Consider the following 12,137-nt stretch of genomic DNA (forward strand, 5'->3'; position numbering starts at 1 on the left):
ATATATATTATATATATATATATATATTATAATATATATAATTATATATACTATATATATATTATTGCATTTTATAGTATTCTCCTTTATTTTTAATTATACTAATAACTATGCACTTAATTCTCATATGAATTAAACTAATATATATACACAAACACATAGTAGACACTATAAATAAACTTGATGACTCAAGCCCAACTATAATTATAGATGTATAAACTATCATGTAAATGCCTACTTTGTTAATAAACTTAAGCTTCTTTGTGGAAACTTTCTTTACTGCTTCTAAAGCAATTTTTTATCTTAAAAAAAATTTTAAATTTTTTTTATTAAAAAGCTTATTTTAAGAAACAGTAAGAAAGTCGTCCCGAATAAAACCTTAATTTGAGTCACCTCTATCTCGACGTTTTAGGCTTCATTTGGCATGATTTTCTATATCTGCTTCTTAAAGTAAATTTTAATTCTAGAAAATTAATAAACAAAATTGTCCTCCTCAATAATTCTTTATCTAATTTTAATTTGAGCTAAGTTAAACATATGCTTAAAGATGTTGAGTTTTATCATTAAAAGCAGTTTTGTGGATTTGACTAATCGGCTCACTTGCACCAGTGGGACCTATGGGCCACCGAGTGTGCCAACGAAGGCGAGGATAGTTGCGAATGAAAGGAAGTCTGCACGAATACTTACATACGTGCGGGATGATTCACGGTCACTTCCCGAAGCCAAGACCCAGTACCTTAAAGTAGAAATAATGGAGGCAAGTTGAGTAATAGAGTTGCTCTTCGCAGCTTGAGAAACCCCGTGATTTTACGGAGATCAATATTGAGCCATCAGCCACCCTTTCTCTATCTCCAGCAAGACTATAAAGGTAAAGAGACGATGAACTGCCGAAAAACAGCTTTCAACTTCAACTGACCGATGGAAGAAGAGGAATAACGCATCGCCATTGAAGTTCAGAAAGCAACGGTGACTCCACCTGGCATGTCCGAATATTCTAATAGAAAAAATATTTTTCCTAATTGAGACTTCGATGTGATTTACATTATACTGCACCAGAGAGGCCCTAAGGCCCTCCAGCTTCTGCGAGACGGATTCCCAGTCCCTATACTGATTCTTTAAGGTGCGGACAAAAAAAAATTTTATGAGTTCAAACGGTATGGACAAAATAGACTTCGTGCATATTCGCTCATTGCTAATCGCATTCTATTCTACTCTATTTAGCCCAGTGGGCGCGACAAAAAAAGGCAATTATTTGAGAGGGTGGCAAAAATCAGCCCAAGACAAGTCATTTCAAAAAACCTACACTCTACCCTCTCAAGAAATTTTTACACAAAATAATTCTTTAAAGGCGTGCTCTCTGCATATATAGTCCACCGCTACAGGCTTCTATTAGGATCCGCCCATGCCTAATGGCTGTTTGGTAGAATTAGGTTTTCAAGTCTACAGTAGGATTTTTCTGTGGAACAATTCCCCTAATTCAAACCGGATTTACCAATCCTGGCCGTTATCTGAAAGAAATGTGTTTCCTCCATTTGGTACTCCTTCGATGATAACTCCAGTTATCCTTCAATGTGTTTGACTGTATTGACCTCAATGACCGAAGATCAGGGACTTTTGAGGAAAGCAGTTAAAAATTTAACATTCATCGAATCAGGCTAAATGCCTGCAGACAGAGAGTCGAACGAAATAATGAAAGTTTAGAAATCCCCGCTTCAATCGGTGGGATTTGGCGAAAATTTGGGGCAGAAAAACAAAAAAAAAAGTTGGAGAAGAGAGCTGGGGAGGACCTATACCACTGCAAAATAAGCGTGTCCCTTTCCGTCCGCGGACATTAGCCTAGATAATTTGCATTTAGGTTGAGTCATTAGTGACAGGAGTATCGCTTCCGAGTGCCAGACTCTTAAATCATGGTCTCTGAGAGAATACCGTCCCCCATATGAAGCGGCGAGCTCTCCTAAGTTTTTAGAGAAACTATAATTCGTAGTGGTTAGTAAAAAAAAAATGGTGAAAAATTAACCCCCCCCCCCCCTAAAGTTTCTTTTATTAAAAATAGTGATAACCATAAGTACATTTTTTTCCTTCTGCGGTCACCACAAATGGAGTTTAGAGAATGAGAGAGAGAATATAAAATGGATGGACATATGATCTCCTAATAAGAATAGCGAAGATATCTACCATCGTTTGCTCTCCTAGCTAACTTACAGAATACCCATCTTCTTAATTTAACAATATCTGGAACTTCCTTATGATACTCAGATCAATAAAAATGTCATTACGGTGACAAAACAATATATCAATTAGTCCAATCCAACTAAAATGAACTCAATCATAGTTCTAACTTTTTTCCTCTAATTACTTTTAGCCAACAGCTGCATTTATGTTGGGTTTAACTAACAAATCAAAAATTGTAATCCTACCCACCGGTGCTTAGTTTGGATGGCGGACGAGTACGGTTGGGAACATCCCAACCGTGCTCGATTCCCCTCGAAAGACAGCGCCTCTTAAGTGGAGCCCCATTAAGTGCGGGGACAGGAGGTTTCTAGGGTGGGTGCCTCTTCTAAGTCAGTCAAAGATTAGTCACGCCGTCAAGCGCCCTTTCGGGGGTGGCAACGGGTGGATTCCCCGTTCCAAAAAAAACAAAAAATTGTAATCCTAAAATATATGCGAACCAAACAAGTGACATTGATTTTAAAAGAAAAAACATCACACCTAATCTAGCTGTTAGCCACCCAAAACAGCTCCCAAATATCCATCAAATTAATGATGAAACTGTTTAGATACTTGCCCATTTATTTGATTAATAGATCAACAGAACACTGTCCAGGAAAATATCCAGTTGCCAACTTGAAAGCTAAAGCCAATATTCCAGCTGTGAATACTACTCTTTACATCCAAAATCTTTCATGAGAATCTTGCGAGGTGATGGTTCCAGAACATGATCAGGATTAAAAGAATAGGAATTGCACAAGTTCAACTCTAGAGTAATCTATCCTAATGAAATGGTGGCATGTAAAATAAAGTATAAATCACAATTCATTTGCACAAATCCAATCAGGCTAAAGACCAATTTGGTATACGCGTTGGAAAGATCGAAAAGCATTTGCCAGTGCGAAATAATTAACATGGTTATATTTGTTATTGAGTAACTCTACTACAGAGTTCCCCAAACAAAACTCTACTAAAGATGGTTACTGATTCCATATGGATGAATGTTGAAATTACAGATCACTTCATCAGATGCAGAACATTATCACATAGTAAGGTTTAGTTTGGGACGGCTTTCTTACCACTTCATAAAACAGTGTTTTAGATAAAAAATTAAAATTTTTGTACTAATAAATTGCTTGAAGAAACAGCAAAAAAGCCATCCCAAACAAAACATAAGTCATACTTCTAACATAGGCATATAGAACTGTACAAGGAAGGAAAAAAAATTTATCACTATTTGTATTAATATTATTATTATAAAGATTAGATATTATATAATAAATTTTCTATCCTCTCATCCATTTTATGAAACTTTTTTTTTTATGATAATACAAAAAATGACAATGTAACATCTAATTTAGAAGGGAAAGTTTTATAAACTATTATCTAGTTACTATTAAATTAAGATGACACATTGTCTTAAGATGTATGAAATTATTAAATTAAAATATGACAATGTATCAAGATTTATAAAAATTTCAAGGCAAAATCAAGATGTATAAAAGATTTATTTTCTGTCTAATTATTAAATGTAAGATGCAAATCAAGATTCATAAAAACTTCATTTCCACATATCCAACAAAACTTCATAAATTATTATCAACTAATTTTTTATAATAAAATAAAAAATAGTTATGCATCAACTAATTATTAAGAGTTTGTTTGAAACAGCATTTTTACTGCTTTCTAAAATAGCTTTCTAGTATAAAGATTTCTAGTTTATAAAATTTTTATGCTAAAAAACTGTTTTAAAAAAGTAGTACAAAAACTGTCCCAAACGAAGCCTAAATTTAAAATAACTCTCCAATATTAACTTTTTCGTTCGACTTCCATCAAAACAAAGAATAAATTAATCACGTAGCATTTACAAGTTCTTTTATCTTATTTTTTAAATGTTTAAAATGTAAATGAATTATATTGAATTAATGATTGATGAAAAAATCATTTGATTTCTTTAAGTTTATCTTCTTGAATTTTAGTTTATGAAAAAATGTGTTCAAGTTTTTTCACATTTTATTAATATTTTAATAAAAAAATCTATGCTTTAGGGCATTGCACCTAATTACTAAGTTTTTAGAGAATAATGATATCATTACAATTTTATCTCAAATTATTTTTTTAACTAAACGATGGTGGAGGTATAAGAGCCACAGATCTGCATGCGTCAGTATTATTTTGACCCAAGAAAAAAAGAAAGTTTCTGCTGCTGTGATTCATAGCAGGAACCATGTGAACTAAGTTATTATCGACTCTTACAGTTGCTTGCTTTGTTAAAAGAAAATGATGCACAACCACGCAAACCCACCACATGAAGGAAGGTCTCCTAACTTCCTGATTTATATATGAGGTGTCTCTGGTTTCATATGTGCATACGATTTCTTCAATCTACCATTTTTCTAAGTTGCAGATACCCTTCTCTAAATTTCTCCCACTTATAAAGAAAATTTTTTTGTACTCCCATTTATGCCAAAGGCCATGAAAGTAGACCAGCTTAGCCAGAAAGAAGAAACCAGAATCAACGCACAGCCAAATATACTTATGAAGAAAGCGAGAACGCTTCCAGTTTATGTTTGCAGAAACATATGGAAGGTGGGAAAAGATGACCCAAGGAGGGTCATCCATGCTCTCAAGGTTGGCGTAGCCTTGACGCTGGTTTCCTTTCTGTATTTGTTGGAAACTCTCTTTGAGGGAGTTGGGCAGAATGCAATGTGGGCAGTGATCACAGTAGTTGTAGTGCTTGAATTCACTGCAGGTATATTCATAATATGATCTCTAAAATCAGTAAACAATGAGAATTCATTTGGTGTTTCTGCTCGATCAAATGTTTATGCATTCAGTTTTTGGTGCTAGGTGCAACTCTGTGCAAGGGTTTGAATCGAGGGTTTGGGACACTCTGTGCTGTTTCTTTAGCATTTTTCATAGAATTCATGGCAGAAGAAACTGGAAGAGTTTACCGTGCGGTTTTCATAGGTGCAACAGTGTTTTTAGTAGGTATGCCTACACAACTTTCTGGCCTACAGTGAAATATAATTTTCTTTAATGTAGAGATGTTGATTTGATATTGTTTCTGAAATAACTTATGTATGGCATACTGCGAAATTTAACAAGATTTTTCTTGATTCACTGTTATAGGCTTCATGTCAACATACTTGAGGTTTTTTCCATTTATAAAGAAGAACTATGACTATGGAGTGGTAATTTTTCTACTAACCTTCAATCTGATAACGGTATCTAGCTTTCGCGTGCAAAATGTGCTGCATATGGCACAGGAACGCCTCTACACCATCGCCATTGGCTGTGGTATCTGCCTCTTAATGAGCCTTTTGATATTCCCCAACTGGTCAGGAGAGGATCTCCATAGGTCTACAGCTAGAAAATTTGAAGCATTAGCAAAATCAATTGAAGGTATCAAATCATGTTTGGAATGTAGTATCAATATATACTATTTCCGCAAGACAAATTTTCAAATAACATTAAGAAGATATGGTTTGCAGGTTGCATAGACGAGTATTTTCACGACAAAGATGATAAAGTCAGTGAGAATAAATTAGACGGTTCAATTTACAAAGGTTACAGGGCAGTCTTGGATTCTAAATTTAGTGATGAGACTCTTGTAAGAATAGTCATGTGAATTGTGAAACCTTTACATATAGCTTTTCATACTCAATGCTAACTGTGTATGTCTTCCAGGCATCCTTTGCAAGCTGGGAACCCAGGCCCACTAGGCACTGCCACAAGTATCCATGGCAACAATATGTAAAGCTTGGCACAGTTCTTAGACATTTTGGGTACACTGCTGTGGCTCTTCATGGCTGCCTGCAATCAGAAATCCAGGTTGTTAGTTATGGTTTCTCTTTTTTTAATCTGTTTGCTTGTCGCATGAAAAAATTAGTTTGGCCTATTTAAGTTTAACTTGATTTTTCTCCTCAATATAAAATGGAAATCGAAGGAGAAAAAGATCAAAGACATATTTGGTCCCTTAGTCTCCTTGACTGGTTTAAACATTTCATACTAGGATTCTTCTCTTCTCTCATTAAATGAGCTAAGGCTTCCATTGTTACAGGCTCCCAAATCTGTAAGATTACTGTTCCGAGACCCATGCATGCGAGTTGCATCAGAAGTGTCCAAGGTTCTAGTTGAGCTAGCTTATAGCATAAGTAACCGCCGCCTATTCTCTCATGATGCTCTCTCAGACCATCTCCATGAAGCCTTGCGGGACCTCAACTCAGCAATCAAATCACACCCACGTCTCTTCCTTGGTTCAAAAAATGGCCGCAAGGTAACAGAAACAAAGCACGATAAGGCTTCTTCAGCTGTTGCCTTGCCTTCACTTAAAACTGATACATCAGTAATGCTACAATGGAAGAGCAATAGGATTGCAGACCAACCAAAGAATTCATCTGAGCAAAAACAACTAAGACCAACGCTAAGTAAGCTTGCAATAACCACCCTTGAGTTCTCAGAGGCACTTCCATTTGCAGCCTTTGCTTCCTTGTTAGTTGAGATGGTTGCAAGGCTGGAACTTGTTATTGAGGAGGTAGAAGAACTAGGAAGGGCTGCATATTTCCGAGAGTCTACAGCCAGTGATGAATTAACAATCAAGGTTAAAATAGACAACATGAGGCAAGACGAAAATTCTCACGATTTACATACACACGAGGTGCACCGGATAGTTGACTGATGAGGGTACAAAAATCAAATCAGATAGTGTCGCCAGGGGAGGTGGACAAGTCATTGCAGAATTATTGTTTTTTTCTGTAAGTCTGCTGAAATTCTTCCACAACTTTTAGTTGAAGTGTGTGGATTTGCTAGTTATTGCAATAAACCTGCCAAATATGTTTCAGATTAATCCGTTGAACTCATCCACTCATTATTACCGTCTATGTTGGAATTCAGTTCAGAATGGTTTCTTGCAGTCCTGTTAAAAAGACACAAAATTTCTTTAAATAGTTAGCCGGTTTACCAGTCAGAAGATAAAACTATATATTGTATCATATTTAGAAATACAGCCTTAGTAATGTATTGCTGATATATAATCCAAACTTATCAATAGAGAGAAATGCTGAAGTAATCACATATTCCAAACTTAAGCCATGTTCCATCGCTTTATTAATTTCCAATATTTTAAAGCACTTTTTATCTTATTTATACCTGATGCATTGGAACTACTTTTCATAGCTCGTTGAATTTTTAATTTAAAAATCATACCATATGCGTTGTCAACTCCTGCATAAACTACTCTGAAGTGAACAGGATGGCTTTGGGAAAGTAATGAAATCTATAATCTCCCTCTTAGGCTTTATTTAGGATGACTTTCTTACTGCTTCTTAAATAAGCTTTTTAATAGAAAAATTAATATTTTGTACTAAAAAGCTGCTTTAAGAAGTATTAAGAAAGTCATCCCAAATGAAACCTTAGTATGCAGGTTTACTGCTTACAATTCTGTTTTAAGCTCAGTTTTTGTGCATCAAAATGAAGCTTTCCCAAACTGCATAGAAGTAATGAGCTCAAAGCATTATGTAAACGCTCTAACTTGGGAGCTGATGCTTCCAACTTACTTGGAAGCACAGGACTCACTGTTCATTATGCCAAGTCATAATTCCATCAAACTACTATCAGGAAACAAATAAAAGTAAGGTATCCCAAACTATTGGAAGATTCATCTGTTTATAGTCTTGCCATTATACTTTCAATATATTTGTATAAAGAATATGCTTTTCTTGGTATAGAAATTTGATTTACTCAAACTAAAGATGCTTATTGCTGATAGTTATAACAAGCTTAACCATATGGCTTCATATATTTCCAAAAATATCACGCGGTAAATCTCATCCCTCTTTGAATAAAATTAATGTATTCGGCATCACAATTTTTTTCCCTATCGTATTCATTACATTGAGAAGTGACATCAGCTCTGAGCTGCTTGAAAAAAATGCAAATTCGTTTGATTTATTTCATATCACTGCCTTTTTTTCCCTCAACTTACTAAAATCATACTTCAGATACAGAATTTGGTCGATGTCATACATAGAACCATTCAAGTTTATGCAACTGTAGTTTTTGTTCCTATTAAGAAAATTGATAAATTCATCCTGATAATGAATTCGAACTATATCATTAGAAACACTTAAAACCAAAATGTGAATCCACAAGGATTTTAAAGCTCACCCAACCAAGAAGAGAAGGACAAAAAAAATCTGACCAAAGAGCTCAAACACAAGATAGATGCAAATTATCTAACCAAAACCTATCCAATGAAAAAAATAAAGGAAATTGTGGATTTATAAGAAATCTATGCTCTATCAAAGTGTTGACAATTCAAACTCAAGGAATTTATCATAAGATATCACTATGACTGTTTCATGTTTTGATTATAGTGTGGACTACTTTACAAGAAGTTATATATGGAAACATCCCATACAAGGAACAATTGAAATTGAAGAGATATGCTTGGGCATCCTAATCTATTATGAACAATTGAACATGAGGTGTTAAATCTATAATGCACAAATTATTTTGCACAACTTCCATACATATTACCTTCGGTCTACTCTCTTACCATCCTAATCATTTAAAGCTAATTTTATCTACCTATCTCATGGGTAGTTTTTCAGCCTTTCACTGTCCAAATTTAAACTAATTAAAGTTCTTTGAGTGAAACTTCTTGCTACCTGTTCTTGCTTAGTGATACAACCTTTGTGGCAGTTGATGGCACCTTACAGCAAGATAGCGGGAGTAACCTGCAAGATAACATAATGCAAAGGAAAAACAGGACACCGAAATACCTGGAGCAATAAGTTCTATGTTTTTATGTATTCAAGATAATCAAAAGCTGTCTATCTTTTCTTCTCTTTGAGTATATGTAGCTACTCCTAATAACCTTTTACTATATCAGATAACTAATACCAAAAGCTAACATGTACGGGAGAAAAACGAAAATAGAAATGGCAGATAGTGGAGAGTGTGAGAATTGGTTAGGGACGTGTTCCACTGTTCCACCAGCCTCCATAGTAACATGCTCTGCATCAGTCCTCCTCGACGTCGGAAGAGCTCGACTCCGACGAGCTACAAGTGATAGCAGCTTCATCTAGCAGTGTACATGCCCATATGTCCGAAACATTGAAAGTTGGAGACGTGTTACATTCTGGTGGCAAGGCGACAGTATAAGCATTATCATTAATTTTTGCAGTAATGGGCACATGACCAATCTTATGGCGAGAGAGCTTAGAATAAGCTCCCTGTGGAAAATGCTCTCGACGTAATCGAACCATAACTAAGTCTCCAACGTTAAATAGGCGTTCTCGATGGTGGTTATTGGCGGCTTGCTTATACCGTAGATGAAAAGTCCGTATAAGTTGTTAGACCTACGCAATTGTCCCAAGGCTAACCAGGAGGGGGTGAATTGATTATTTAAAAAATCTCTTTGAATTTTAATAGAAAACCGTTTAATTATTTTTACAATTTGATTTTTCTTTTAAAATAAGCTTTTCAATCACAACCATAAAATGCTGAAAATAAAATGCAAAAATAAAAAGAACACAAAGATTTATAGTGGTTCGGTCCAACATGACCTACATCCACTCCCTAAAGACTCCCTCTTCAGATATTGCACTATTACCAAAGTGACTCTCATTTTTCCCCCACAGCAAGACGGAGAAGCTTTTACAATTTTCCTCTCTTCCAAAAATATCCGGCATATTGTAATCGTCCTTTCATACCCTCCAAGTATCGGCAGAGTACCGTCGTCCTTTCACACCCTCCAAGTGTCGGTAGAGTACCGAATCTTCTCCAAAGATCTTCTCTTGAGAAACTAGAAAGAAGAAAGGAAGAGAATTGATACAAAAACAAAAGAGATTATTACATTTGAGTAACCTTGTCAACCCACACTCTACTTCCAAGAACTCTCTCTCAAACACTCTCCCAAATCACACTTTCATTTGCTCTCTAAGAAATCACGAAGACTAGATTCATCCATGTCAGTTTCTAAGGACTTTATATATAAAAGACATGAAAAAACGTCCAGAATAATGAAAATTTCAATTTTGAGCGTACATGATCATACAGTATGATCGATAATCGTACGTGCGAACAATTTAAAATTTGCTCGTACAAACCGGTACGAACCATTTTCGTACACGAGGATCGTACTGTACGAACCTATATCGTACTGTACGAACTGTTCAGAAAATTTCCTGATTCGTCGGGACGAAAAATACCACACAATTTCATACTCTGGACATCGTCTGTACGAACATGAGAACGTACAGTACGAACAGTTTAGGAAAAATTTGGTGTTCATCGAGATGAAAAGGGACCCATTCTTTTCACACTCTGGACGTCGTCTGTACGAAGGGCACTTCGTACAGTACGATTAGTTCATAAAAATTTCTAGATCGTCGAGACGAAAAGAGACTCAATCTTTTCGTACTCTAGACGTCGTTTGTACGAATGGCACTTCGTACAATACGATTAGTTTAGAAAATTTTTTATGATCATCGGGACAAACTTGTGCGTATCTATTTCGTACTACGAACGTCGTCTGTACGAAGGTCTCTTCGTACAATACGAATAGTACTTAGAAAATTTAGGATTGCAAAATAGGATTAGTGAAATGGTTCTTGTTCAAAAATGGGTTTCTTATATCTTCTATAGTTTTTACTTAGAAAATGGGTTTCTTAATCTTCTATAGTTTTTATGTCTATTCATGGATTGCATAAATTTAAGATACAAAATATGATTAGTGAAATCTTCAAGTCTTGGGGGTATCCTATTATCCTCGAGAGCTTTTATCTTTAGTTTATAAAATGAATTCATATATTCCAATATACGATTTGTATAATTTATCCGATAAATTTTGCTCTCAGATTCATCCTTAAAATCTTTAAATTTTTTTTCAAGTTCTGTATTGGATGATTTTAAATTTTCATGATTCTTATTCAAATCGTCAAACTCATCAAGTAATTTCATGTTGTTGTTATCAATTAAAGCATGATCTTTCCTAAGGATCTCTTGTTCTCTTTGCAGTTCATGTAACTCTAAGTTCAGACTAACATATATTCTCTTTAACTTCCTATATGCAACATGTATGTGTTCAGAAACTTCTAAAAGTTCATTATAAGTCAAGTTACATACCTCTTCTTGATCTGATGATCAAGATTATCGGCCATCAGGCATAGATTGGTAACTTCTTCTTCCTTTTCAATTTCTGACAAGTCTGAAGCTGAGTCCGCCTAGAAAGCTTTTTGGAATTTATTCTTGCCCTTCTTCACTATTGGTTTCTCCTCTACCTTCTCCTTGATAGGAGTGGCTTTGAGTTTTGGGCATTCTAATTTAATGTGTCCAGGTTTCTTGAACTCATCGCAAATAACATCATTTGAAACCTTCCTATTGAACTTAACTCGATTCCATTGCTGGCATCTCTTTTGCTTCCTCTTCAGAAAGCTTTTGAAATGTTTAGTCATTAGTGCAATGTCATCTTCATCCTCAGGTTGTAATAGATCACTCTCTGACTTCTCCACTTTCAGTGTTATGTTATTCTTCCTTCGTGGTTCACCTTCATCAATCTTTCTTTGACTCACTCCTTGCTCGTAAGCAATTAGTGATCCGAAAAGATTGTCAATAGAGTAAACATTTAAATCTTTAGACTCTGTAATCGCAGTTATTTTAGCATCATATATAATAGGCAAATAACGAAGTATCTTATTAACTATTTCAGCGTTCGTTAGTTCCCTACCCAATGCATATAAAGATGTGACTATTTGTGTGAATCTTGTGTACATATCAGAAATGGATTCATTAGGTTTCATGCGAAACAATTCATAGTCATGCAACAAGATATTAAGTATGGATTGTTTAACTTCATTAGTCCCTTCATATGTTATACAAAATCTATCCCATATGTTCTTTCCACTTTTGCAAGTGGAAACCCG

The 12,137-nt window shown here is 35.1% G+C and overlaps 1 protein-coding gene and 1 long non-coding RNA gene across 6 annotated transcripts in view; one reads left to right on the top strand and one right to left on the bottom strand.

Moving 5' to 3' along the window:
* The window catches only part of LOC114578781, a 34,388-nt gene that overhangs the window by 2,511 nt on the left and 19,740 nt on the right, over positions 1 to 12,137 (bottom strand). The window contains exons 2-4 of one of the 5 annotated variants that reach the window (XR_003699736.1): positions 6,862 to 7,126; positions 5,872 to 6,024; positions 5,420 to 5,571 (exon numbers count right to left, since the gene is read on the bottom strand). This is a non-coding gene — a long non-coding RNA (uncharacterized LOC114578781). Of the gene's footprint in view, positions 1 to 5,419; positions 5,578 to 5,849; positions 6,025 to 6,629; positions 6,783 to 6,861; positions 7,127 to 12,137 lie in introns of those variants that run through there. The other 4 variants (XR_003699735.1, XR_003699733.1, XR_003699737.1 and 1 more) reach the window with 4 other exon arrangements.
* LOC110110114 (aluminum-activated malate transporter 12-like) lies at positions 4,418 to 7,298 on the top strand. Its single transcript, XM_020841434.2, has 6 exons — positions 4,418 to 4,960; positions 5,059 to 5,199; positions 5,341 to 5,613; positions 5,703 to 5,821; positions 5,899 to 6,042; positions 6,272 to 7,298. The coding sequence occupies exons 1-6, from the start codon at positions 4,672 to 4,674 to the stop codon at positions 6,887 to 6,889; spliced, it is 1,584 nt and encodes a 527-aa protein (XP_020697093.1). The 5' UTR covers positions 4,418 to 4,671; the 3' UTR covers positions 6,890 to 7,298.

Source organism: Dendrobium catenatum, unplaced genomic scaffold, assembly GCF_001605985.2.
Source record: "Dendrobium catenatum unplaced genomic scaffold, ASM160598v2 original_scaffold_155404, whole genome shotgun sequence".
NCBI lineage: Eukaryota > Viridiplantae > Streptophyta > Magnoliopsida > Asparagales > Orchidaceae > Dendrobium > Dendrobium catenatum.